Source organism: Erpetoichthys calabaricus, chromosome 18 (assembly GCF_900747795.2).
Source record: "Erpetoichthys calabaricus chromosome 18, fErpCal1.3, whole genome shotgun sequence".
Lineage (NCBI taxonomy): Eukaryota > Metazoa > Chordata > Cladistia > Polypteriformes > Polypteridae > Erpetoichthys > Erpetoichthys calabaricus.
Window position 1 is genome coordinate 15,551,336 of NC_041411.2, and position 27,445 is coordinate 15,578,780.

The following is a 27,445-nucleotide window of genomic DNA, read 5'->3' on the forward strand; positions in this document are numbered from 1 at the left end:
TTGGTTTTCCCGTAACTATAAAACAGTTACATAGTCAGTTGTCTTTGGTGTTGAGATGCGTCATTGTCTCTTTACAGTACATGCTGAAATACACAACTCACCAGCACTGTGTTATATTCCTTTTATGGTGGTATCCAGCTCTGTGTTAAGATTGTCACTAGAGAACCATTGGCCAGACACAAGCTCACAGCCTCTGTATTAGATCACGAAAGTCTGTCAACTTCCCAAACTTGCATACGAACAAAACTGAAGTGCTTCTTATGATAACTCATTCCCACCAATTTACTTTTTGTACAAAAATGTCCATATTTTAATTTGTCACTGGTTTTAAACCAATACTTAATGGCCCTCTGATATCATATGGTTGAAGTTAATGTTTATATCACCCACAAGACATTGCAGGACTCATAATTCTCACATGGATAACATTCATAAACTCTTTGGTTGGATTACCACAGTTGTCTTCACAAAACATGAATAGGTTCCAAATCCTGCTGTCAAAGCTGTGACTTTTCCTGAAGCAGGTTTCATTTGTGCCTAAAAACCCAACTTTTGTCTGTTACATTTAGATCACCTCCTTTTGGACATGTTCTACTGTCGGACTTTAGTGTTCTTATTGTACTAATATATTACTGTGTGTCATCAGTCAGCCTCTACTACTATTCTTCTGTTCTGTACATTCTGTTAAGTCTTGTCATTTTCATTGTTCTCTCAGTAATTAGTTGACCATGCTGTTTCAATTACCTTATAGTGTACTTCATCTTTAAAATGTTATCCTTTGAGAAATATGCTGTACTAAATAAAGATTTGACTGTTTACGCTTCCACATCGATGTGTTAGCAACAGTATTTAATTCAGCTTTTAAATTCTCTTTCTTCAGTTCAGATTGTGCATTACACGTGCATAAAAGATATTACTAATTTGCTGTACAGATCCTAACAATCCTGTCCTGAACTGGCTCATTTTTCCGCAAGATATTTTACAATTCTTTTTGCAGTGTACAGTCAAACTTTGTTTTTTTGAATTAGCAGTCTTGTTTGCAAGCAGCTTAAATGACTGATTAAGGCTGAAGCTTGGGAGAGAAACAGCCCAGTGCTTTAAAATGACGCAACAAATTTCTTTCATCTGTGTGAATAGAATTTTCCACGTGTCCCACTACTTATGTTTTGAAACTAAAGTTTAATGAATACAAAATCTCCACAGACAAAATCCATCAAGGCAGTAACAACATACAATGAAAAGGTTCTTCTCAGGAGGTTTTCTGTGTTTTGTTCAGCCCCACAATCTTACGGAAGGTTAGGTTAACCCTAGGCAAGAGGACCTTCTTCCTAACAGGCAGGCTGTGATACCAGTAGACATTGGTGGGCCAATTCATCAGAAGCAGACTGCCATGCTGTAGTTCTATACAGACAGGTTCAATTTTCCTAGAAGCTTTTTTACCCCGTGATGAGCAGTGGCGGAAGACAAATTCCCTGCTGGCCCCAAATGACACTGAGGCAATGGGAGATGCTGAATCCAGCTCTCTTTCATCATCCCGGTGTTCTCCAATATGGTCATTGCCATCTTGGTATCTAATGAGGAATGATAATTAGAGGTGTGTGAACTTAAATCAATGCAGATTTCTAACTTACCTCAAACTACAGAATCATAATTAAACAAAAAGAACAAATCCCTAAATATCCTGAAGGCACTGGATATATGCATTAAAGGGTAAAATAGACCTTATTAGTATCTTAAAAACTTTTCATACTGTAACACGCTAAAAAAGACAAATGACATACATACATTCTTAAACCTGCTCGATCTAATTGGTGTAGTTGGTTAAGGCTTTGGACTTCAAACCCTGAGGTTGTGGGTTCAAATCCTGCTACTGACAGTGTGACCATGGGCAAGTCACATGACCTGCCTGTGCTCCAAATGGAAAAACCAAAAAGAAATGTAACCAATTGTATCATAAATGTTTTAAGTTGCCTTGGATAAAGGTGTCAGCCAAATAAGTAAATGCAAATGTGAATGTGAATTCAAAATGTCAGGGGCTTAAGCATCTCCTAAAAACACAGGGCACACACGAGCGAGCCCTGGATGTGGCCTTGCAAGGCCCACTCACTCACACACAGCCAGTTTTGAATCAGCAGTTCAGCTACTTTGTATCTTTGAAGATGTGAAAGGAAATCCATTCAGATCAAAACTGGGCATGCGATTTGAATGCAAGGTGCCAGACTCCTACAAGAAGACCAGAGTTTAATAATATTTACAGTATATTGTAATTTGTGCATGTAGTTGATTGTCTGTAGTAAAAGCTGCTTACACATCACCATCAACCAATAAAATAGGTCCTTTATTTCTGCTGTGACAACTCTGGCAGGGTAAGTGCCTTCTTTAGGGTCATGTGGTGGTAGGAGTAGCAACTGGAGGCTTTATAGTCTATATATGCCTACCCATAAATAATCTGTGGTAATGCACTGGCTCTAAAGCTCCTCCTCAAGGGTTACAATTTATGTTTTTATTAAGGGCTTTTGAATTTCCTTGGACTTGTACATTCATACTTCTGAGACAGACAATGTTCTTGTTTGCTTTTGCTAATATTAAACAAAGACAGACATTCTCATTAGTGCTTTATACAGAGCTGGGTACGAATTGAGTGACAGCTGTTACTGCTCTCATGCTGACAATTGTTCACATGTAGGGTTTTTTGTCTGGGAGTCCATTGATAACAGCCATTTGCACTCTTGCCTCCCCAATGGCTGGTGGAGGACACATGACGTGGAAACTACTCTAGCAACACAGAGTGTCAGTGGCTGAACAGACTGCTGTGCAAAGCGGACTTTCTGCTCTAACGTTTATCACACAGCTAGGCTTCACATAACATGAGTATTAAATGACACTATGAATTGCCAATACCTGTTAATCAATACAAAGTTGAAGCTGTGCCCTGTTGCCTCTGTCACACGGTCTCTGATCATCACCAGCGTGGGTGTCCATGGCCTGGCAGACAGCTGTAGTCCTGAAAAAGTGTACTTTAACCCTTGGTCTCCATACGTGGCTTGCCTTCTAGGTATATTGTGAAGCTTTCCAAAAACATGAACCTTAGCTAGATCCCCTGCAAGAAAAAATGAAATAAAAAGACCAATTTCAGAGGCAATAATGTGGTAACTGCTCTAAAAATAAAGGCATAAAGTTAAATGACTTTTGGTGCAAAATGCATTTGAAATACCGCAATTCAAAACTCACCAAACAATATGAAGGGTTATTTGAGGGATTGGGTAAATCATGAAATACCCCATGTAAATTAAATAATACACTTAGTGATTGGGAGACATGCTGCCCATCACCAAACACAAGTTTACAGGCTCAGTCCTCACTACTGAAACTCTTTTAGACCCAAGTGAGTCATTTAGCCTGCCAGTGCTCATAGTTTTAAACAAACCCTTAAAGTAGTGGGATGGTCATTCAAAATATGAGGTGCATGCATAATACAATGCAGTAATAGGGCCTTTCAGCACCTTGTAATGCCAAAGGAAGCTGTTTTATTAAGGACTGGATGCGTTTCCTCGCCAGGGTCATATATGTACAGTATATTAAAAAAAAAATGTACTGGGGGGGCGCTGAAGCTTGTGTGTCCATATTTAGTAAAGAATGGTCCTACACCCCAAGAACTTCTAGATGGAGTTTAACCTGGTTATCCTGGACCAAATGTAAACTCCGCCCCAACCATAGAAGGGAAAACAGAGCAATCTCCACCTCAGAACCAAGTGAGCTTAGAGTCAGGGGGATAACTTTTGCTAAGGGTCACCAGACAACTTTCTGAGGTTTTCATGCACAATTGTGACATGTGTGCACTGAAAATTCTTCGGGCTTGGAAAAAGAATATTGATTAAAGGAGATGACAAAGGTTGTGGAGTAATAGACAGGCTTCAACAGTCAAGTAATGGCTGAACACAACTGAGATACTAAAAAGTACATATAATTCTCATTATTTTTTTTAAGTGTTATCTCTAGAGTTGTTTTAATAGAGAAAGACAGTATAATAACTGCTTGAACGGTGATGATACAAATGTGTGGGGAATTATTATTCTGTCTTTCATTATGTGTGTGCTGCACAAAACAGAAATGAGAACAAAGTGCCATAAATGGCCATTAATGACATTACAGCTTACAAGAGCATATGCATGTACATATGTCACTGGACTTAGGGTTCATTCAAAACCCAAAGTGTACTCTGTTTGTTACTTTCATAATTTTAAAACTAAAACAACAACCTCACAAGAGCATCACTTACTAATGTGCATTACCTGAAAAATATTCCACCTCCTTTTCCAGTTCTTTCAGGACTATGTCTGCCTCACTTCTTTGGAAAAGCAAAGTGTAGTCACAATCCAAACCCTCGGCTTCAATTTTCTTCCAGGTTAAGGCATGTGCAAAATCTTTGTCCTCCTCTTCTGTAGCAGACAGAGATGCTTCATCTTTGAAATTGCTCTCAAGCCGACGTCTTTTCACCTGCCCAGACTGGCAAGCCACTTCCACTATCTTCTTCTTTTCCTCATCAGGAGATTCTAATGTTTTTTTTCTTGTTTTGGTCACAAACCTATCCATTTCCAGGCCAGGGCAAAATTACCAAACTGACAAGAAAAACAAAAATAGTAATGTTTTGGAAAATTGATAATTAGTAGGTTGAAAGAGCAGTGTAGAGTAAAGATCAGCTATCTATAGAAGAAAAGGTGGTGTCTGACTAGTATGCAGGGTACAGAGAGCAGCCAGGATTGTAAGTAACTCAAACCGATGGTCTGCCAGATGCCTGTCGTAATAAACCAGCATCACATCAGGGCACACTAGGGCTCTGGGCAGTCATCTGGCAGAATAATGTTAATAGTATATTGTAAAAACATGCAGAAAGTATTTTTTTTTAATATGCTAATTATTAACCTGACTACATAAACATACTAAGATTTTTGACTTCAGCTTACTCTAAAATGATAAAGGTCTCAGAAATTCCAGTACAGTCATTCTTGAGCAGCCACTCCGAGTCACTACATATAGTAACGAAGACAAACATGTCATTTAGGTGAACTTTGGACTTGCTCTTTACCTGGTGATGGGGCCAAAGACACTTATACCAGATGTTCACAGATAGTTCAACATATAAACTTAAGTGTAAACCAATGTTTCTTTCTACTGACACCATTATCCCTGCTAGCTTACACACATCCTTGGTACTCTTTTTTTTTTTTCTCCCATCATAAAATGCACATATGAAATTACTTAGATTTTTGAAATTAAGCCTATGAAAATCTGGGCATGGCATCCCTTCTGGGAACGGTCTCTTACTTGTACCTACATAAGGCATTTAACAAACTAGAGGTGACCATTAAGTCCATCAATCTTGTTTGTTGAGCCTATACCTCATAGCTAACCTGTCCCAATATCTCATCCAGAGCCTTCTTAAAGGTGCTCAAGGTTTCTCCTTCAATTGCATGTCTTGGTAGTTTGTTCCCGTTTTGCATAAAGAAGCACTTTGTGGTTTAGACTTAAATGCACTTCCCACTGGTGTCCTAAAATATGTCACTCACTCTTAAGCTGCTAAGATAGGCTACAGCATCCACACCCTTGAACTGGGAGTAACTGGCTTGTTGAATTTTTGTGTTTATACTATCTCAACCTAGCAAATTGTTAGATGCCACCTCGGTGTCATTCACTTATCCATACCTATGATGCCACAAATTGAATTATATGGCCTCACAGTAGCTGCAACAACAATCATCAAAATGCTTTAAAAATGTGGTGGGACTGGGATTCAAAATTATCATTTATTATGCATCTCTTATGCAATAGCACGCCCTCATCTAAAAAAATACAATTTTATTTGGCTAGGAAAACATTTAAATACCTGTAATCAGTTATTAATAAATCGGTGCATGCATGGAAAAAATGTGTTTTTTATTGCTTTGATTTATTTAATGACAAATGTTGGACATCCTCTTAAAGCCATAGCCACGATTTCAGTCAGACCTTTATGAGAGATATTATTACATTTATGTCAGCATAATTTTAATATTCATTACACTAAATGTGGACGTTTGACTATTGATGACCTACTGTGATTCCTGCAACAAGGTCAAAGGTTCAATGAACTTACCTGTTTTAGGGCAACACTGAGCACGCTTAAAGTAACATTTATATCTGTGTGTCAAGGTGTGGCTCTGTGGAAATCACAAGTGAGTCGCTCAATTCGAATGACACTTGGCACCATTATTAATACTGTAAAATGCCAGAAGCCTAATGATTTGGAGTTAAAAAACAGTCCTTTAGCAAGGCAGAAACCATCCCTAGATGGCGCACCGGATATACTGTATGTACTAATGCTACAGAATTACAAGGTGTACTCACAGTGAACTCTTCATTTATATATCGCCTTTAGTGATGTACACCCACAAGAAACAATATATTCACAATCCATGTTAATGTCCGCTCTTCGCCACAAAAAGAATTAGGATTACAAATGCACGTACCTTGCTGAAAGTGGACAAATATACACAACCGGGCGCTCCATTCGGGGAGCAGCGCCATCGGGATTGGCCACTTGAAGCTCTTTTGCATTTTTTTTTTATTTTCCCTCTGCACTTGCGCAGATAAGTGGCGCGAAACACAGTCTCCAGGATTTTTATCACACTCGCACCCGGAGCAAGTTCGTCATCAAGCAAGCAGTAAAATAGCTTTTAGACATGATTGGGCAAAAAACTATCAACTCTTACTTCTCCCCAATAAACAAAAAGCGACTGTCGGAAAATGACGAAGAGACAAAAAATATTAGCATCCAAGAACCAGAAGAGGTAAGCAAAAAACATTTGTTTTTTTTTTCCTTCCGAGCACGCCAGTTTGCGTAGAACGCCGAGTGATTATTGGATTACTTTAACAGTTGGAACGACGTACTGTATTCTTTTGCTTGTAAATTAATGTTTTTACATAAACGTGCTTCGGGTTGTGAAAAATTTATATTTTCACGATTTAACTTTTAGGTGTCTGTGGCGTGCAGTTTTAACTATTTTATGTCACTTTAATATATAAAACAACAAATAATAATTCGACTGCATGTTGCTTCAGTTATTGCTTTAAAGGACTTTTGCTTACCGCCAGCGTCCCGCTTTTCAATTTTATGTTAAGTCCTCGTATATTTGTCGACATGTGTCGGTGTCCAATCCCATTGTAGGATTTAAAGGGGGTTGGCGATTAGCGTCAGTATTAGCCAATGGCTTTTGCAGGTCGAGGGTTAAAGAGGCGTGCAAATCCAATAATATTGTAGGATTAACCAAAAGGCGTGTGTTAGGAGGCGGGCGAAGCTGGCACTTTTCACATGGTGTTGGGGGTTGGTAGTACTTTTACACGATTGGCTGTAAAATGGAAAGTGTCGTTCTAGGAAGCCAATCGCTTCTTGTATAGTCTTTGCACGCTCTGATTTACCGCGAAAATCCTGCGTGCTACTGCTTTGTAACGACTACAAAAGAGCGCCGTAATGACGTGAAGGCGGAAGAACTTTAAATGCCGTGTTGTGGGTTGATGGAATGAGGCTTAACTGTACAGATACAGTTGCAGAAAAATATATGCTCGTGGAGGGAAAATGCATTAAGCAAAAAGAGTGTACTCCATGATTATTTGAATTTTATTTCGATTCCAATTTTTTCCCCACGTAGAGACTCCCTCATCCCCATATACTACTTAAAATCTTTTCAGCTCAGTAAATAATTTAAACATACAGATGCGCCCTATATACGGACTTACCCTCACTGCGTCTCGTTGTCTTTTTCGCTATAAGATCCTTACGCCAGTCAAAAGACGCAAGGTTGAAGAAAATGGCACCCCGATCTCGCCACCTCTCAGTCCGGAGCAACTTCAGCGGATGGAAAAAAATAAGCGTGCTGCCCTCGAAAAGCTGGCGTCGCGCGGCGTCCCGGAGGGCTTTGGGAATGGCTGGAAAGAGGAGCTGCAACCCGAATTCAACAAGTCTTACTTCACAAAAGTGAGTGATTGGCCTTGCGATTTTGTCAAGAAGCAAGCCCCGTAGCATTTCTATCACATCTCCTCTGTTTGGTATTTTCCCACGTTAACTACCTAATGCTTTTTACCTTAGTTCTGATATTCTTTATGTGTGAGCTCCCATTACATAAATGTTCCAGAATGAGGGAGAGCTCTCTTCCCTATTATTTTTACTAATACTCAGAATGTGCATCTGTTCATTACTAGAATTTATTCTGGATAATGAAATATGGCTTGTTTTGGCCATATACATTAATATATGCCGCCTTAACGGGTAGATTTTGAATTAATAAAATTGTGAAAACTTTTTATCAGATACAGAGCAATGAATTATGTAAAGTTGTACTATCTATCCCTTTTATTTATTTTTTTGGAACTGACGTGTTCAGCTCATGGCCTTTGTAGCAGAGGAAAGGAAGCGTCATACAGTGTATCCACCAGCCCATCAAGTATTCACCTGGACTCAGATGTGTGACATTTGGGATGTAAGTTGTCTTGCTGCAAAACTATCAAGCTATCAGTGGATCTAACATGTGGCCAAAGGGGAAATGTAGGTTAAGAATACATGTCCTCCATGTGGAGAAGGTTGATGTTTCAACATACAGTAAGCCTTTCTTTGAGGTTAAGTCAGTCAAATTTACTTTAACAAAAATTGAAGATATTCAGTAAAATAGTGTAGTTTTTCAATCATACTTTTAACTTTAGCATGTGATATATGTTACTGATGTGACTGCAGGTGAAAGTTGTGATCTTGGGTCAGGACCCTTATCATGGTCCCAGCCAGGCACATGGGTTGTGCTTCAGCGTCCAGAGACCTGTTCCACCTCCACCCAGGTAAGTGACACCTCAGATCCTTTACTTGGTCATTTTTGTTAGAATGCAAGTGGCTGTTAGTTGAACTTTTGTTATAGCTGTATTTTGGAGTTTTATTCTTTATTTTTGTCACTGTATATTGATAGTTTTTCCTTTCCCAGCCACTCTGTTGTTCATGTGGAATGAGGTAAAGAGGAAATCATCTTCCTTTTGGCACTGAGTTATGGATCACTGAGGCCCTTTCAATGCCATGGGTCATATACACTGTCATTGCTCGTATTACAGGCTTATATAGAACTTTCCTAAAGATGGCTATTACAGCCGAATCATTGTCTTTTAACCTTGTTTCCTTTTCGTCACAGAAAATCTTTTGGTATGCTGTTTCATTAGTTTCACTTTTATTTCAGAACTTCTGTAAAAACAATATTTGTAATCTTGCGAGTCCCAATATACTGAATCTTTTTAATGAGGTCAGGACAGGTGTCAGTGTTTGGAATTTCAGCACAGACAAAACGATCTACATCATCAGCAGTTAATTTTTTTTTTTTTTTACAAAGTCTGTAAAGTCGTGCTATTTTCCTCTCAAATTTCCAAAAGTACATGGGGTTACCAAGGTGATACCCCAGCTTTTGTCTAGGTTTTTGTACAAGAGCTAGACAGAATGTTTTTGACTCATGGGGTAAATTTAGCTTTTTAAATAAGCAGACAGATAAATATATATACATTAACAAAGTAACCGTATAGTAGAACGTAATAAATAAGTACAATTATGTGAATAAAGTAGAATTAAGTGTTAAGGTGCAATAGTGTAGTAATTATTGTGCAAAACCAAAGTTAGACTGGTGCATAGTTACATGAGGCAGTTTGTTTGTTTGTGCTACTGCGATCTTTACTTTTCTTTCTTTTTTTATATTTTCTAATTTTCCTACTTTCATATCCTTTAACTTTATCCACATGTGTACAGCGTTTTTTTTTGTTTTTTTTGAGCCTTTCTAATTTCACTGGTTTCATAGTCTCTAACCTGCTCTGCATGTGTTTAGTGCCAACGTTTGTAAACGTCTTTATGAAGTTCTACTTTGTCATTTTACTCATACTGCTCGTGTTGTGGCTGAACGTATGCTAAGGATATGCCTTTGGATCATTTGCTGTCTTTTTGCTGATTGCTAGCTGCCTCTTCTGCCTGTCGCATGTTGTTGTTTTAAGAGCTGGGAACACATGATGCTTGCCTGCCAAAAGCAATCCAACAACTGCTAGGTTAGAGGTCTGTTGACTTGTTTTAAATGATGGCTCACTGCCTGGTCTCACATGACGTTGTAAAAGCAATACCTGTCTTTTATTACTGGTGTGGTTGAATTCTTTCTTGCAGGATGTATAACGCTGCTCGCGTTTGGTTGGGGTAGCTGCTGTTGCGCTGCCTTTTGATCTTTTTAAAGCCTGTACAGCCACTGTCCTTTTTGCTACGGCCCTGGGACAATCTCTTGGCACCAAGTCTCATGTTTACGGTCCCTGCGAGACGCACCGTGGCAAGTCTCCTTGGTCTCGCGGGTCTTTAAAATGTATTTCGAGATTATCACGTATCATAGCCTTGCGTTTGTTTTCCATTCCAGGATTTTCTTTTATACAGTGCATCCGGAAAGTATTCACAGTGCATCACTTTTTCCACATTTTGTTATGTTACAGCCTTATTCCAAAATTGATTAAATTCATTTTTTTCCTCAGAATTCTACACACAACACCCCATAATGACAATGTGATAAAAGATTACTTGTGGTTTTTGCAAATTTATTAAAAAATAAACTGAGAAATCCCATGTACAAACAGTAAGTATTCACAGCCTTTGTTCAATACTTTGTCGATGCACCTTTGGCAGCAATTCCAGCCTCAAGTCTTTTTGAATATGATGCCACAAGCTTGGCACACCTATCCTTGGCCAGTTTCGCCCATTCCTCTTTGCAGCACCTCTCAAGCTCCATCAGGTTGGATGGGAAGCGTCGGTGCACAGCCATTTTAAGATCTCTCCAGAGATGTTCAATCGGATTCAAGTCTGGGCTCTGGCTGGGTCACTCAAGAACATTCACAGAGTTGTCCTGAAGCCACTCCTTTGATATCTTGGCTGTGTGCTTTGGGTTGTTGTCCTGCTGAAAGATGAACCGTCGCCCCAGTCTGAGGTCAAGAGTGCTCTGGAGCAGGTTTTCATCCACGATGTCTCTGTACATTGTTGCAGTCATCTTTCCCTTTATCCTAACTAGTCTCTCAGTCCCTGCCACTGAAAAACATCCCCACAGCATGATGCTGCCACCATCATGCTTCACTGTAGGGATGGTATTGGCCTGGTGATGAGCGGTGCCTGGTTTCCTCCAAACATGACGCCTGGCATTCACACCAAAGAGTTTAATCTCTTTTTTTAATCTAATTTTCTTTCTCATGGTCTGAGAGTCCTTCAGGTGCCTTTTGGCAAACTCCAGGCGGGCTGCCATGTGCCTTTTACTAAGGAGTGGTTTCCGTCTGGCCACACTACCATACAGGCCTGATTGGTCCATCGGGTTCTTGGTCACCTCCCTGACTAAGGCCCTTTTCCCCGATCGCTCAGTTTAGATGGCCGGCCAGCTCTAGGAAGAGTCCTGGTGGTTTTGAACTTCCTCCACTTATGGATGATGGAGGCCACTGTGCTCATTGGGACTTTCAAAGCAGCAGAAATTTTTCTGTAACCTTCCCCAGATTTGTGCCTCGAGACAATCCTGTCTCGGAGGTCTACAGACAATTCCTTTGACTTCATGCTTGGTTTGTGTTCTGACATGAACTATCAACTGTGGGACCTTATATAGACAGGTGTGTGCCTTTCCAAATCATGTCCAGTCAACTGAATTTACCACAGGTGGACTCGAATTAAGTGGACTCGAATTAACATCTCAAGGATGATCAGGGGAAACAGGATGCAGCTGAGCTCAATTTTGAGCTTCATGGCAAAGGCTGTGAATACTTATGTAAATGTGCTTTCTCAATTTTTTTATTTTTAATAAGTTAGCAAAAATCTCAAACTTTTTTCATGTTGTCATTATGGGGTGTTGTGTGTAGAATTCTGAGTTAAAAAATGGATTTAATGCATTTTGGAATAAGGCTGTAACATAACAAAATGTGGAAAAAGTGATGTGCTGTGAATACTTTCTGGATGCACTGTATATAAAGAGATTATTTAAATTCCTCCGTTTGTGTTTAATTTATATGGCACCATTCCTAATGACAAGTTTGATATGACATGGGTTACTAATGTCATTTAAACTAATTTCAAAATAACATTCAAATGTTTTTTACAATCTAGGTATTCTTTATTTATAGTGGTAATAATAAATAGTAATGAAAGAAATTTATGAAATTATGTTGTGCTCTTTGTGCCTTATTTTATTTGTGTTGAGCCCACTTTAGTGTCTTAGATTGTCCCTGAGAACATTTTTTTTTTTTTTCTTTCCTCCCAGTTTAGAAAATATGTACAAAGAACTGGAATCGGACATAGAAGGGTTTAAACATCCAGGACATGGCGACCTTACAGGATGGGCCAAACAAGGTACTGTGCAGCATTTTTGTAATTTGACCAGGTGAGGTGTCATTTCAGCACATAGAGCACCACAGTACAATTTAACTTGCACGACTGCATTGTTTTTCTGCACAGTCCTTCTCCTGACACTTAACAAGATGGATGCAGATTGCCTTTCTTTGTTTTTTTTTTTTTTTGTTTGTTTTTTTTTATAAAAATAACCTTGCCCAGAAGCATACTTTTGGTAGAATAGTAGTCACAACTGCCCTACTGTACATGCTGATTGTTTTACTTGTATATGTTTACTAATTGGGATTTTTTTTATTTTTCCCCTGCTATGACTGTCCTAAATCCAGGTGTTCTGCTTCTCAATGCGGTCCTTACCGTCCGAGCTCATCAAGCCAATTCTCACAAGGATCGAGGCTGGGAGCAGTTCACTGATGCAGTTATACAGTGGCTTAATAATAACCAGGAGGGTCTTGTCTTCATGCTTTGGGGAGCATATGCCCAGAAGAAAGGCTCTTGTATTGAACGGGTAGGCCACTGTCTATTTCAGACTTCAGTATAATCTAAACACTTGACATCACAGATAAAATAAATATGAAGAAGTTGCATGCACCCACACAGGTGGAGTAGCGCCATTACTGCTTGCACTGGAGTAATAATGTTTGCTGACTGTGATTTGTCATGCAGCAGTTGGGTGAAAAGTAATGCTGTGATAAAAGCATAGAAGTTTCTAAGGTTTGCACTTTGTTTTCTTGCAGAAGCGACATCATGTTCTCCAGGCCGTTCATCCATCTCCTCTCTCTGCCCATAGAGGATTTTTTGGTTGCAAGCATTTTTCCAAGACTAATGATTTCCTCAAGAAATTGGGAAAGAAGCCGATTAATTGGAGGGCTCTATGAACCCTTTCTTAGGTGGATGTTCTGAGTTTGTAGTTCCATGCACTGTGTTCTTTTTACCTCTGGGGGGGGAAGCAATTTTTTGTCGCTGCTACAGTACATTGATGTAAAAGGAAGAGATTTGTGTTGTTGCCTAGAACTGCATTTGGAATGATTACGGAGGAAAAATTTCAGGTGCAACCTTTGGGGAAAATTCTGAAATTTTCAACAGATTTGATCTTAACATTTTACGATTGGTTTGGATATTACTTTGTTAAACTATAAGAAACAGATGGACAGACCTGTTCTTGCAGAATCAACAAAAAATGAGAACTTTAGGCTAATTATGCAGTTTGAGATGGCTCTCTATACTGTCCTGTTTCTGCCAAATTTTGACTTTCTCTGTTGCCATCTTTAACTCGCCTGTTTTAGGATATTTGAATGTTTTACTTTTTTGCCCTGTTATTTAGGGAAGAACTTATTTTCTCAAAGAGAGAGTTTTGTTAGAATAGAATAAGCTTTTATTTTTTTCTGATCACTTGTATATTTAAAATAAATATTTTTTTTCAAAATTTTTTTTGTTTTGTTTTTTTGTTTCCCCCCTAGCTTTTCAAATGGTATACTAGTGCCCAGGTAGCCTGTCCTTTTGTATATTTCTCTAGCAGTTTTTGTAAAGTTTACTTTTAGGAAAGACTTTTTGGGATGAAACTAAAGTGAAGAAAACTATTCCCGGTAAGGTAAAAATATAAAAAGTATGGGTAAGTTGTACAAATATTTAGGATTGTGTGCTGTCAAGAATTTCAGGGATATTCCTTCTTTTTGTTTTTAAATATCAAGTTTAAGGATTGTCATAACTGAGAGAGAACTTGGAGGAGCAGTAAGTGGCCTAAAGAAATTCACTAAGATTGCATTTAAAACTAACTTTTGCACCAGTGAAAACCACACTACATAATGCCTGGGGTGCTGGTACAAGTTATGGGGAGCTGTAGCTTTGTAATGGGACCCAGGGAGTATACTGTTATTATTTTTTAAATATACTGACAAAATGGATTGATTCTTTTATTGAACCAGGTCAATCCAGGTTAGGGTTGCAGGAATCGTGCAGTTGTGGACTCCTCTCTGGCCAGTCCATCAGGGGCCAAATCTACACACCTGCATTAGTGGTCAATTTATTTGCCAATTAGATCTTTGGGTTGTTAAAGGGAAAATTAGCGTAGACATGAGAGACCATACTGCGAGTGATCCAGAAAGAATCTCTGTCCAGTCTCCTGGAGGTGTGACACAGCAGTACTGACCAGTAGACCTCATAAAGAATATTTTAGATTAATCTGTTCTTTGGTGACATCGTGGTAAAGTCAAGACAGGATCAACAATACAGCCAGTAGAGCACTTTAATATGGCCTGGGAGACAGGTTTAGAATTTCTTAAATAATTTGGCCATCCACGACTTTGTTCTGTTTGTTCAAATGGCAATCTTTCTAACATTAAGGTGAAAAGTTACCTTTTTTATTTTTTAATTTCAAATAGACAATTGCTCACAGTCTCTCTGAAAGTGTTGTAAAATTGAGTGCAGCTAAAAAGAGACTTATTTCATATTTTAACTAATCATGGATATCAAATATTGCACATAAAGCATTATGTTTTGAGATAGAATTGTAGTTTTTAAGGAGCATTGCAGCACAGATTTTTTCAACAAAGCGTTCAGTTTGCTTGTTTAAAATTGAACTTTATTACTTGTAGAAAAGGAAAGCAAGGTGCTTTAAATCTTGAAAGAACATCAATATTTGACAGTATTTCAGCCAGCAGCCTTTAACTAAAGACTGTGAAGGCAAATTTTGGCAACTTGCATATTTTGTATTTCTAAGGAATTCAGCGAATGTCTCTGCTTTTTTCCTCTGTCTCATTAAAAAGCAATTCGCTACCTATGCTCAAAACTTTTTTTGCTATTCTGAGTATAAATGTGTGTAAAGAGAAATCGGCTGTGGATATGCTGTTCCTCTTTAGGACAGACTGCTATAAGACCAAGGGTCTCCTGTTTGTTAAGCATCAGCTCAAAAATAAACTATTTTTAAACAAGGATTAAGGAAGAGGGCCTAGTCTGTCGTTGGTTTTAAGATCTCGTTCTACTACCTCAAAAAATATCTCCTACCTGAACTATGCCTACATACTGAAAATGGATATAGGTGTTGTTATCAAGGGAGTCGATTAAAACCGTATTGGATGAATAATGAGGCTGGCAGGATTATACAGGGAGTTTTAAACTATTCACACATCGGTCTATATTTCTTTAGAAAGTGTTATTCATAATACTACTTAGTGATTTCAGTAATAGAGATGCAGAGATTCTCAATAAATGGGATTCTGTTACAGAAAAAATGTTGGATGCTTAAGTGAAAACAAGAAACCGCCTAAGAATGGCCACAGCACAGGACTGAATGTTGAGCACGAGGTGTTTGTTATTTTCCATTAATGTGTTTCACAGGACACATTAAGCATTGGGATGAATGCCATGTATACACTTATTTGTCCAGTATGTAATGTACATTACAAAGAATGGTGTGTAAACTTGCTTTACTTAAGCATTGTAGCCAGCAGTGAAGAAGATGCTAACCAGCACAACATTAGTTTACTGTTCATTACTATTGCATTTTGTAAATTTGCATAAACAATTTACCTATCACTGTACACTTGTAGAAATATGGCAATGGTAGTGGCAAAATAATTTGGGATAAAATGCCTGTAGTGTGTAGTTTCTGTAGTGTGGATCCCTCACTAATGTTTAAGATGTTAGAAAACTTAAACGGCATGGTTTTCTTTTTTCTTTTATTGTAGATGAATGGTGGATGCACTAATTCTTCCAGTTCTACAATTTTAAAAATCTGAAAATATTAGTATTAATACAAAGAAACTCTGCATAACCTTGGATATACTAAGGTATTTTCTATAGGTTTGTGTTGGTGATCACTTCAATCCCACACAGTTATTAAGTAGTGGACAAATGTAGTGCACATTTGTATAAATCATGTGTGACCCCAATGTCAATCTACCATTGTCCTGAATTTGGAAAATAATTGTGATAGGCCACACTTTTCTGCAACATTAGCTCTAATTAAATAAATCTACATATACCTTCTTTTGCACAAAGACCGTTTAGAAATCCTAAGAAATGTACACTATACATTACTAATTGAACATTCATTGGAGAATGGCACAGGGCAGGAACTTATAATGTGGGGACCAGTCCATCACAAAGTGATGCACATTTACAGCTTTTCTTTTTATAAAATTATATGTAAAATACTATTTATATTCCTACACTCTTGTCAGTATAATCAGTTTTTATTTAAAAAAAAAAAAAAAGTGCAACCTCTAATGGAGGATGTAATTGATTAAAGTGGTAGGTGGTGAATATAACAAATATAGTTGTTGCTGTGAAGTCTGTGTGCTGTCCCTATATTCTGACTATCCTGCCACATTCATAAGGTTATCTGATAACTTTAGTCATCTGTGAGTATGAACATGTACGTGTGTTTGCCCAGCTATGGCTTGGCACCCTATTCAGGGCTGGTACATGTTTTGCCCTCAATGCCTCCCAGCACTCGTAGGTTTGAACTTCTTAACCTAAAGATGAAGGGATGCATGCGTGCCTACCAGAGGAGCAGCTTTTAATTATTCTCACCTGTGCCTGTCTCATGCAAAGTAACCTCTTTTATAAAGCCATTCAGGCACAATCTACAAGTAAAAAAGATTGTGCGGTATGTCGAGCAGTGAGATTTCACCAAGTCATCTGCATCCCATTGTTCCAGGATGAGTGCACAACAGTTCAATCTGATTTGTTTTTCTAGAAACTTTTAGGGTGAGCCCTACATAAGGCAGTGGGTCTCAAGTTCATTCCTCCAGTGCTTGCAGGTTTCTGCACCAATCAACGTCTGCTTTTAATTTGCTTTCTTTAAACAAGCAAACCGTTATTTTCCAGTTTATGCATTTTGGTGTCAATCTAAAAATTACAAACTAGATTGCTAAATTGTTTTTGTAATGGACCGAGCATTTATGTATGTTACATTGGGATAATTTAAGTCGTCCCCCCCCCCCCCCCCGATTTGTAAGCTCACTAGTTGCCCACTTGACTTTGTCTTTACTATGATACATTGAAGAAGCTAAACTCGAAAGAAAAAGGCGAATTAACAGGAAAAGTACGGATGAACGTTAAGCAGTCAAATTAGGTGAAACATGCAGATCTTTATGACTATTAATGTGAACTTTAAAGGGCATAAGAGGAGAGTAAAGCAGCTAGGTAAAAGCAAAATTAACTCCGAATTGCAGCAAAGTTTTACGGCCATTGGGGACTGTCTGAACTGAACTTGTAAAACACTGATCAAAGTCACTACAGCTCAAATAAAATACAACACGAGACATTTTGAGGGTATTTAAAAACAGACTTGCTTCTGGCTGTAGAATTCGCTGCCAGCACCAGAAGGCACATTGTAATGTTTTGTCTAGTAGTTATGTCTTTAATGTTCTGCTAATTATCTAATTGGCTAATAATATGCTGATTTCCGTAAACTTTTTTTTTTTATCTAGAAAATACAGATATACTTTTAGTAAAATTGATTACCAGATAAATGAGTGTTCGTGTTAAATGATATGATTAAATTTGGCGCTATAATAATATATTGAATAAAGGGGTGGAGAGAGAGATTTAAATATCGTACCTCTAATCATGTCGGTAATAGCATTAGGTAACGTCCTGCATTTCGTGCCGTTGTAGCCAGCGTCTCGTTGCTATGGCAATACTTGCCTCTCGCCCTAAGCTGCCTTAAGTCGCGCTCCCTGTTGAGTTTTTCGTCTCGGTGCCTCGAGCCTCCGCTTCACATTTCATTTATCACGACGTTGTATCCGAGGGCTTCTTCCGAGGAGCATCGCGTGCGTTGAACTTGTTACTACACCATTAATTCCGAATTTCCGGTATGTCTAATGCCGCACTTGGTTGATTAAAGCGCTGCTCGTTCTTTCCCGTGTCTGGCTTGAAGCGGGGCTCCTCCTGTAGCTCTTCAAGCGCAGATTGGATGAACTCAGTCAGATTTGCATATCACCGCCCCGTCCTCGGCGTAACAATTCCATCCAGCCTGTAGTAGGTTGTTTGACGCTTTGCACTGGATATGCTGCCAGTAAAGTCACCGGCTCCCTGCTGTCTTGAACGAAATTACGTAGATTCAGAAAATGGATAGATATCAACGAATTTTTATCCAGTTAAATTAAGGTTTGTGCAGACCCGTAGACTGTATCTCCAAGCTAAGTCCGGGCATTCTCCTTAGTCTGGCGATCTCCAAACACCTGCGTGCACCGCTTTTGTGTAATTTACAAGATTCTCGTTTTTTTGAGTTTTGCAGCCTACCGAGTTGTTTTCCGGCTCCTTCTTATTAAATTGCTTGTGTTGTTTCTGGTGTATATTCATCTTGTGATGTCTGTACGGTTTACATATTTCAGTGTACTGTTCATTTTTATTTTCTTCTAAAAGATGCGCTTCTTGTTCGGTCACTCTGAATTTTGCAGTGGACCGTTGTTCTCTGTCTTAGTTCTGATCCCGTACGTCTTCGTTAAGAACACGGAGATGTGTCCATGAAATTCTTGCCTATTGATTGACATTGAGTTGAAGGTGTATTGTCCGTTTTGACTGTTTAAAAGCCCTGGTTTTTTTCCTGAGGTGTGACATTATCCATCGTTAATATCGAGAAATCCTAAAGCACTTTTACTGAGCATGGTTGACTTATTTTAAATCTAAAGATACACGTCTTTGCTATGAGAAAGTGATTCAGAGCTCACTAGAATGCTGCAGAGACCGCCTTCTGTTAAGGTCAGATATAACACTTGCTGTCTTAGGTCACACGATGTATCATTAAAGATCTTAACCATCCTGCACATCGATTTTCTTGTTACTAGCTTTTCTGTCACACGTATAAGACCATTAGCGCTCGTAGCAGCAGCAGATTCACATGTAGCTTCTGTGTGCAGGTTGTATGATTGCTAATAATAACAAATAGTAAAGGTGTTTTTGAATGCAGGGTTATAAATGAATATATGTGTTTATCTTTTTGGTGTTCTTGTCTTACTGCCACTATTCTGTTGAGACATGAAAGTAAGAATTTCATCGTACTGCTGTATGCACACATGGCAGTGAATCTGAACCTGACACCAGCCTGGTGAGTCTAAGAAAGTTGTATGGACCACTACATCCCATCAGCCCTGAGCATGCCCTTTCTATATAAATGAAGAGGGTAATTTTTGAATTTATTTTTTTTTAATCTGTCTGTATAGGCCACAATGTGTTAGAATGCCATCACCAGTTTAATTTCGGGGCCTGTATTGGGATATTTATTTATAGAAATGTATCTTATGTAGTATAGTTGTTTCCATATTTCTGTCATTGAAATGACTTCTTGGAGACTCACAGTAAGGCCGTAATAGAGCTTTGCTTAGAACCTTTTGCTTTACAGTCCAATTTCTTGGCTGTTAGGTTACTCCACTTCTCAATTAAACAAGGAGCATGGAGCGCTATAACACTGATTAAGAGTAATTATTTTAATTATAACAATTCATAAGCTGTTCTCACTGGCTTTGTGTTTTAATCATGAAGTAGTTTTGCATTTCTTTTACATGACATGGACGCTTTCACCCTGCTGGCAGACACTTCTGTTCCCTTGCTGTGAAACTGGAACAGTCAATAGGTACTCGTGGCAATGTGGGTGAAAGGTTGCATTTGTGAAAGGAGGGAGCCAAAAGAGAGAGAGTGTGTGTAGGGGGGGTGGGATTAAAGCTGTTCATCTCTTGATTGTTAGCTCTGAATTAGAATGGCATGGTGTCACACATGTTCAGAGACGTAGGTTTGATATTTAGCACAGATGCTTTTGCACTGTCCATATCAAGGTTACTCTGGAGTCTTTTTTGTTTGTCCCTTCAGCTACTGATTATCTTGTGATGAATATGTAAAGTGACTAAAGTAACACTGATGAGCAACATATTCTAGCTAGACTCAATGTGCACATGAGAATGTAGTCAAAATAAGCTGAATATTTCAGGGCTCTCCCCTAGAAAAGTGCTAAATAAGATTAGGTGAGTTTTGCCCATAAGCACACATTTATTGATTCCTGTTTTTGAACTATGGTTTAGCAAACTGACCAATGGAAACCAACACTTAGTCTTTGTGTCTCTTTCCTATGCATATAAAATGTAAGGAATGCATAGGAAATACTAAGAAAACTCTTCAGTGTGTTAATAGTCAGCCTGGTATAGTGAGTACTGATCAGATAGAGCCAAACTGAAAAGTGGACTTAGACCTGGGAAGATTTTCTTAAAGACTAGAAGCACTGGATCTGAAAAAAGCATGCACCTTACGCCCTCTCAATCAGAGGACATCATTGCACAGGGTATTTTCTGTTGGATTTCATTTTTGTTTGGCTTAATGCTATCCAATGGTATTTTCAGTCTTGCCAGGGCAGTTCTTACAACCTACCGGCAATGAAAGGAATTAAGAGGTTTTGAGAATATAACCATATAATTCTTAAATGATTTATTTTCCTAGTCAACATCTATCCATCCATGTGGTGTCAGTTAATCCCCACTGTACTGGATAAAATATAGGAACACACTGTCAATGAGAATGTTAGTCCAGTTTGACCTTACATGTATGCCTTATAGTTTTAAAATTTTAACAATCTATGAACCCAGATGTGTTAAAGAACAGAACTCACTTTATCTTATTTGCTATATTTAGTGGGTAGCTGCTTTTGGTGAATGACATCATATTCAAGCACTGCACTTTGACCCAGTAAGACACTTACACCACCACAAGGAGGAAAGAGAAGAAATGGTGAACTTTGGAACAGGTAGGTCTATTAAACTTTCTTCCTTGCATTCATTTTTTTGACATTATGCTTCCTGTAGCTGGCATGCATACAAACACAGTTAATTCACCCATTTGTTTGCTTTCAAAGCCATGTTTTCAGCAGTTAAATAAATGTTCAGTAGTGGATTTCTGAAGGAGAATGCCAATCATCATTAATTATGTTGTGCACCAAGGGATGGTTCTGGTCATTGTTTGATGGAGTACAGACATTGAAACATCTCATTTTATTACAAATACTGTGCTCTGTTAGTGGCTTTATCAATTTGTGACTTAAACTCTAATGAAAATTAATGTATGATTATGGGTTGTGCAGAGCTAAAAAATCTCCACAGGTTAGACAGGAAACAACTCCATACACAGCACCAGTCCATTGCAAAGGTGTGTGTGTATATATGTGTATATATATATATATATATATATATATATACACACACACTGCTTAAGTAAAATCAAGTTATATTTATGAGTAAGCAATTATATAAGTGGGAAAGGCTCTATAACAATATTTTCTGTCACGTGAAACATTAAGTACTGTAATAGCAGACTCTTTCCAGGCAGAGTGCCAGTGTTTCCGAAGAGATGGGACTTTTAAAACACAAGGTATTTGTTTTGTGGTCCAGGATGAAGGCTTCCGAGTCATGGTAGTTTAAGGATCAGAGTTGTCTATGGGTAGCATTTTAAATCTCCCAATAGAGCAAATCTCTGTGTAGATCCCCCCCTATTTGGCTATTCATTCCCTCATTAAGATGAACACATTTACTGCTCTTGTTCTCCTATCAATTTACTCCTTAGTTTTCACAGATTTCCTGCCTGTCTTATGTCCTTTTTGAAGTATCTGACCTTGCCTGTTTGCCTTGAAGAGTTTTTTGTCTTTGGGGTGTGCTGAAGTGGATAGCACGCTCTTTTGCTTTTTGCTAGCATGCTGTTTACAGGCAGCAGAAGTGAATGTTTGTACTGTAGCTCTTAATTCTTGGCAAGTAACCTTGCAGCTGTTGGTGTCTTGAAAACTGCCTGACCTAACAGACATTCTGTGCTACTTGGTTTAGCCATGTGTGTTTCCACTCCCCCTTTCCCTCCTCCCCCTCTTGGATTACTTTCTATACTGTGAACTTTGTATACAGTGGCTGAAGATGTCTGTTTTTCATTTGCTGTGCCTGCTAATGAGAGGTAAAGTACTTTATAAATATGGCGGTATTTGTGTACTTTAAGACTTTGAGTAATTTTAAGGATTACAACATCCACCTTAAACAAGTACAACAGTAGTACTTGTCAGATGAACCAAGTATAGCAAAATTCTTACTTGCATGTCTGACTGTGTAAATTATAAATAGGATTATTTCAATAGATAAATTACTTTCAGTGTCAATTTAGGTCATTATTGTAAATTCAGAATTATGTATTATAGTTCAAGGCAGTGGGATCTAATGGTTTCTTAAATGTGCTTAGTTTATAAGAAAAGATGCATACACTTTATGTTAATGTAGTGTTATTAGTAAATTAATCTGTATACATGTTAAAATGTGTTCAGCTCAATGGCGACTTTTTTAGCTTCTGGGATAGTAAACTTGTAAGTGTGAATGCACTCTGCCATCCTACTTCTTGAATGTTACTTGGCCTACCAGTTGTTGGTCTGGTGTAATATGCTGTTTACCTTGGAGGCAAGAAGCTTTATTGGTTGTCTGGACAGCAAGATACCTCTGCCACAGTTCATAGAGCATACTTGTTTTGGGAGGGCAAAGGTGTTCCAAATAGCTTTTTCTTAATAGAGAAGAAAGATCTAGATCATTTAGGCAAGGGATGGGAAAAAAACATTAAAATCAGAAATAGGCAGATCCAGTTAAATGACGGTGGCCACTGTGACAACTGTGTTTTGTTGCATCCGTGTGTGAACATGGTAGGTCTGCTTGCTTCAGGAGGCATATGGCATCATATGACAGTATGAGATGGGCATGTCAATCAAAATCCCTGTGTTCAGTGAACTGTTTTGGCATTTTTAGATATAAAGATTCTGCTTGTAAGCACTGTGGCACAACAGGTACTCGTATTATTAGTGTTGTGGATATCTCCATCATGTTATGGAGTCATTCTGTAAAAGGTTTGGTGTAAATATATTTATTTTAAAATATCAATAGATCTTAAGGAGAGCAGCAAGTGAACTTTTTGTTCCTCTAGAGCCATTCTGATTAAACACAGACATGCACTCTGATTAGACAAAGACATTCCTAAGCCTATGAAGATATAGATTTGAAGGACCACTAAAATCCTGTAGATTTTAAAAAGGAAACTTAAAGTACACAAACTATCACATGATTACACCCACACCATCTTTTAGGCAGGGCTAAAGAAAATGCTTTGTTCTATAATAATACTAGGTGGCTCCGCCCCCTGCTCGCTTCGCTCGCCAACCCCTGGTGTTGGGAATGACAAAGAGCGTGATGTATGAATGAGATATAGAATAGTGTGAAGGTGTAGATGATGCAAATAGAAAGCAAACAATAAAGTGTGTGGCACAGTGTAAAGGTTTATTGGAAAATTTCTTTGTACACGCCGTTTAAGTGTAAAAGGTAATTCCAGGTCAGAACTTGTAATGTCAATGAAGATGGTTATTGTTGTGATCAGAGTCAAGTTTGTCAGAGCTTAGAAAGAGTTGTGTCTCTCCAGGAAGTAATGGAATGACTTGGGTATTTATGTTTTCCACATTAATATTTTTTGGATATAATATAGTGCGTTTTGTTAAAAGGGGCATTTGGTCTAATGAGATTGCTGTTCCAAATCTGTCTGTAACTAAGTCGTCGCGGATAAAGGCTTGAGGAATTGTAATAATATGTGGGTGAAGTCCATCTGTATTGGTGAGTGTACCATCTCCCAGTTGTAATAAGCAATTGTTATGATCTGGTTCTGGACATCGTATCTTTTTTACTAACTGTATCTTTTGAAAGCAATGCCAATTGTCTGCGTATTTTAAGGTGCACTGAACAATAGCTGAGCGCATGGCATGTGGAAGAATAGCTAAGCACTGTCTAAATTCTCCTCCTAATAAAAGTACCTTTACTCCAAAGCGAATATTATTATTCATAAACGTTTGTAGAAGTTTATGAATGGTGTTGAGTAAGTGACTGGATGCCATTGTACATTCATCAAGAATTAACATTTTTGCAAGACGGATGTCACGTGCAGTGCCACCGTTAATGTTCATAGTGGATACCGATTTGTAGGATCTAATGCAGTTGATAAAGATTTCACTTTCAGGTACATCGTTAGTTAGAAGCTTCTGTAGATATTCAGGATATGAATGTAAAGGAGGCAGTCTAATTTGAACCTTTTGACAACAACGTGTAAATGTATTACTTGTATTGCCAGTTGTTTCTTCAGGGAAGTGAACTGAATGACAATGATTGCAAATGACATTCATTAATCCGAATGAATTTTCCTGGTGTATGTTTTTGCTTGGGCCGTTTGAGAGGCGCGTTGTTGCATGTGTAGTATTTGGGACGTGTTGTTTTGGAGCTGTATTCGATTTGCTTGTGCTGTGTGAGAAGCCCGTTGTAGCCTTCCTTGCCGTTAACGTATGTCTGAGACGGGAGGTGTTTCGTTTTGAATCCGTGCCTGTTGCGATGCAGCACTTTGATTGATAGATTGCGTCATGTGGATCTAGGATGTAGATTTGTGCATATTTGCGTTGTTGATTTGTTTCAGGGTGCACTGTTCCAATGCGATGCAGTATTTGTGCACATATGCGAAAGCAGTTTGTTCCATTGTCTTTTGGTGGCCTGATATTTACTCCTTTAGATGCAAAAGCAAATGAACTATTGTAGGATCTAATGCAGTTCATAAAGTTTTTTACTTTTAGGTACATCGTTAGTTAGAAGCTTTAGTTGAGCTTTGCGTTTTTGGAGCCGAGACATTTTTTCTTCTAGAATTATGGATAAGTAATAAGGAGTATTGCACTCACTTTTAATATGGAGCCTTTTCTGCGGTTGAACGGTTAATAGTGCCTCATTGTAATGAGATCTACCTATGCTGCATATTGTGAATGTGTTGAGATGACGTATGTTTAATACGGATGGTTCATTTAGAAATGGGGCTTTGTGTGTCATTTGTTATTTATGTTACTGTGGTCGTGGGTCTGAATCGTCGTTTTTGTGTATGTTTCGTTTGCTATGTCGTTGCATGTGTAGTATTTGGGACGTGTTGTTTTGGAGCTGTATTCGATTTGCCTGTGCTGTGTGAGAAGCCCGTTGTAGCCTTTCTTGCCGTTAACGTGTGTCTGAGACGGGAGGTGTTTCGTTTTGAATCCGTGCCTGTTGCGATGCAGCACTTTGATTGATAGATTGCGTCATGTGGATCTAGGATGTAGATTTGTGCATATTTGCGTTGTTGATTTGTTTCAGGGTGCACTGTTCCAATGCGATGCAGTATTTGTGCACATATGCGAAAGCAGTATGGGCCATTGCCTTTTGTTGGCCTGATATTTACTCCGGTAGATGCAAAAGCAAATGAACTATTGTAGGATCTAATGCAGTTCATAAAGTTTTTACTTTTAGGTACATCGTCAGTTAGAAGCTTTAGTTGAGCTTTGCGTTTTTGGAGCCGAGACATTTTTTCTTCTAGAATTATGGATAAGTAATAAGGAGTATTGCACTCACTGTTAATATGGAGCCTTTTCTGCGGTTGAACGGTTAATAGTGCCTTATTTTAATGAGATCCACCTATGCTGCATAGTGTGAATTGTGTTTGGTCCCGTTATCCGAGCGGTATCGTTTTGTACCTGTGATCGTGAATTCATGACTTGTTTGTTCTTGAGCGTGAGAAATATGGATAAGTAATAAGGAGGATCGCACTCACTGTTAATATGGAGCTTTTTCTGCGGTTGAACGGTTAATAGTGCCTCATTGTAATGAGATCTACCTATGCTGCATATTGTGAACGTGTTGAGATGACGTATGTTTAATACGGACGGTTCATTTAGAAATGTGGCTTTGTGTGTCATTTGTTATTTATGTTACTGTGGTCATGGGTCTGAATCGTCGTTTTTGTGTACGTTTCGTTTGCTATGTCCGTAGTCTGTCCCGTTTCGTGTCCAATGGGCTTTGTGTGGTGCTCGCGGCTTCTTTTTTTTTGTGTGCTTGTGGCTTGTTGAATCCTCCTCTTTGTGTGCGTCCCGTTTCGTGTGCAATGGGATTAAATCCTCCTCTTTGTGTGTGTCCCGTCCGTTGCTTGTGTGTGTGTGTGGGGGGGGTTTCGGGCTCTTGTTTTTTGTGTGCCAGGGGCTTGTTGAATCGTCCTCTTTGTGTGTGTCCCGTCCGTTGTTTGTATGTGTGTGTTTGGGGGGGGGGGGGGGTTTTGCTCGTGCGGCGCTGTGTGCGTCGCCTGCGTTTGACTCCTTTTTTCTGTGCTCACTCCTTTTTTCTGTGGTCTTGTCCGCCTCTCGCGGCGCCTCATTTCTTGTTGCGCCTGCGCAGTACGTCTTTTTGCGGCTACGGCCCATGGCCGGATGTCCCTGCGTCCATCCGGTTTAGCATTCTCGGTTAGTAATATGGATATGGATTGTATATGAGTGTGCATATATACAACTGGTTATATAAAGATACAGGAAAAAATGCATAAAAATCCTTCCTTAGTACCCCCAAATTGCACTTCAACGGCTCTTAAAGCTAAAGTTTGAGTCAAACACTTCCTGAGTGTGCATGTTCACCCATTTTATTTTACAAGTTCCCTTTCGTAGTCTAAAGACTTGCTGGTTGACTGACTGGAACCTTAAAGTTTTGCACACTTGAATATGGCTATGTGATGTAATCCTGTTTATTCGCTTTTTACCACACTCCTTGTAGTGTAATGGGGTTGGAATTGCTTAAATAATGTTAAGGAGTTTTGTTGGCTGGCGTAATACAGCACATCACACCATCCTCATTTTTTTCCTGGAATATCAGATATTGGGGACATGTGCTGATAGCGTGTTGCTGCACCCAGCATATGACGAACCACCTGGATTGGGACCCGAGCATAAGGTATTACACTAGCTTAAACTTTTGGTTCTGAGTTAGTCATCCATTCATTTTATAGTCCTGCAATGCAGAGTGATGGCACTGGAGCCTGTCCTGACACACCATCATCCCCTTGTTTGGTGTTCCAGTCTATAACAGGCCACAAGTATACACATACTACACCCCACATGGGTCAATCCATGTACCACTCAACTTTTATTTTATAGCAATTCTCCCGTCACAAACAGCCTTGAACTGGATAAGCAAACTTGGAAAGGTTATGTTGCTTTTAAATTCAGCATTT

At 38.8% G+C, this 27,445-nt stretch overlaps 3 protein-coding genes across 4 annotated transcripts in view; 2 read left to right on the forward strand and 1 right to left on the reverse strand.

The window, feature by feature from the left end:
• Nucleotides 1-806: 806 nt before the first annotated feature.
• Nucleotides 807-7,333, reverse strand: alkbh2 (alkB homolog 2, alpha-ketoglutarate dependent dioxygenase). The gene is made up of 4 exons (XM_028824933.2): nt 7,126-7,333; nt 4,293-4,619; nt 2,902-3,100; nt 807-1,571 (listed from the first exon to the last, which is right to left on the reverse strand). The coding sequence occupies exons 2-4, from the start codon at nt 4,591-4,593 to the stop codon at nt 1,250-1,252; spliced, it is 822 nt and encodes a 273-aa protein (XP_028680766.1). The 5' UTR covers nt 4,594-4,619; nt 7,126-7,333; the 3' UTR covers nt 807-1,249.
• Nucleotides 6,625-13,748, forward strand: unga (uracil DNA glycosylase a). The gene is made up of 7 exons (XM_028824932.2): nt 6,625-6,827; nt 7,808-8,011; nt 8,418-8,513; nt 8,765-8,862; nt 12,315-12,403; nt 12,730-12,908; nt 13,138-13,748. Exons 1-7 carry the CDS (start codon nt 6,720-6,722, stop codon nt 13,276-13,278), a joined length of 915 nt encoding a protein of 304 aa, XP_028680765.1. The 5' UTR covers nt 6,625-6,719; the 3' UTR covers nt 13,279-13,748.
• A 4,648-nt stretch (nt 13,749-18,396) lies between these two features.
• acacb (acetyl-CoA carboxylase beta) overlaps nt 18,397-27,445 on the forward strand; it is an 87,810-nt gene continuing 78,761 nt past the window's right edge. The window contains exons 1-2 of one of the 2 annotated variants that reach the window (XM_028824923.2): nt 18,397-18,514; nt 21,026-21,137. The gene's annotated coding sequence lies outside the window, so the exon portion shown is untranslated. Of the gene's footprint in view, nt 18,515-21,025; nt 21,138-22,292; nt 22,325-27,445 lie in introns of those variants that run through there. The other variant, XM_051920964.1, reaches the window with a different exon arrangement.

Excerpts from the sequence above, each read along its gene's own strand:
- unga (XM_028824932.2), top strand. The coding sequence starts at position 6,720 with ATGATTGGGCAAAAAACTATCAACTCTTACTTCTCCCCAATAAACAAA. Across the intron at positions 6,828-7,807 it reads GCATCCAAGAACCAGAAGAG|ATCCTTACGCCAGTCAAAAG; the intron begins GTAAGCAAAAAA and ends TTTCGCTATAAG. Across the intron at positions 12,404-12,729 it reads TACAGGATGGGCCAAACAAG|GTGTTCTGCTTCTCAATGCG; the intron begins GTACTGTGCAGC and ends TCCTAAATCCAG.
- alkbh2 (XM_028824933.2), bottom strand. The coding sequence starts at position 4,593 with ATGGATAGGTTTGTGACCAAAACAAGAAAAAAAACATTAGAATCTCCT. Across the intron at positions 3,101-4,292 it reads GGAGGTGGAATATTTTTCAG|GGGATCTAGCTAAGGTTCAT; the intron begins GTAATGCACATT and ends TTTTTCTTGCAG. Across the intron at positions 1,572-2,901 it reads AACTTTGTATTGATTAACAG|ATACCAAGATGGCAATGACC; the intron begins GTATTGGCAATT and ends ATTCCTCATTAG.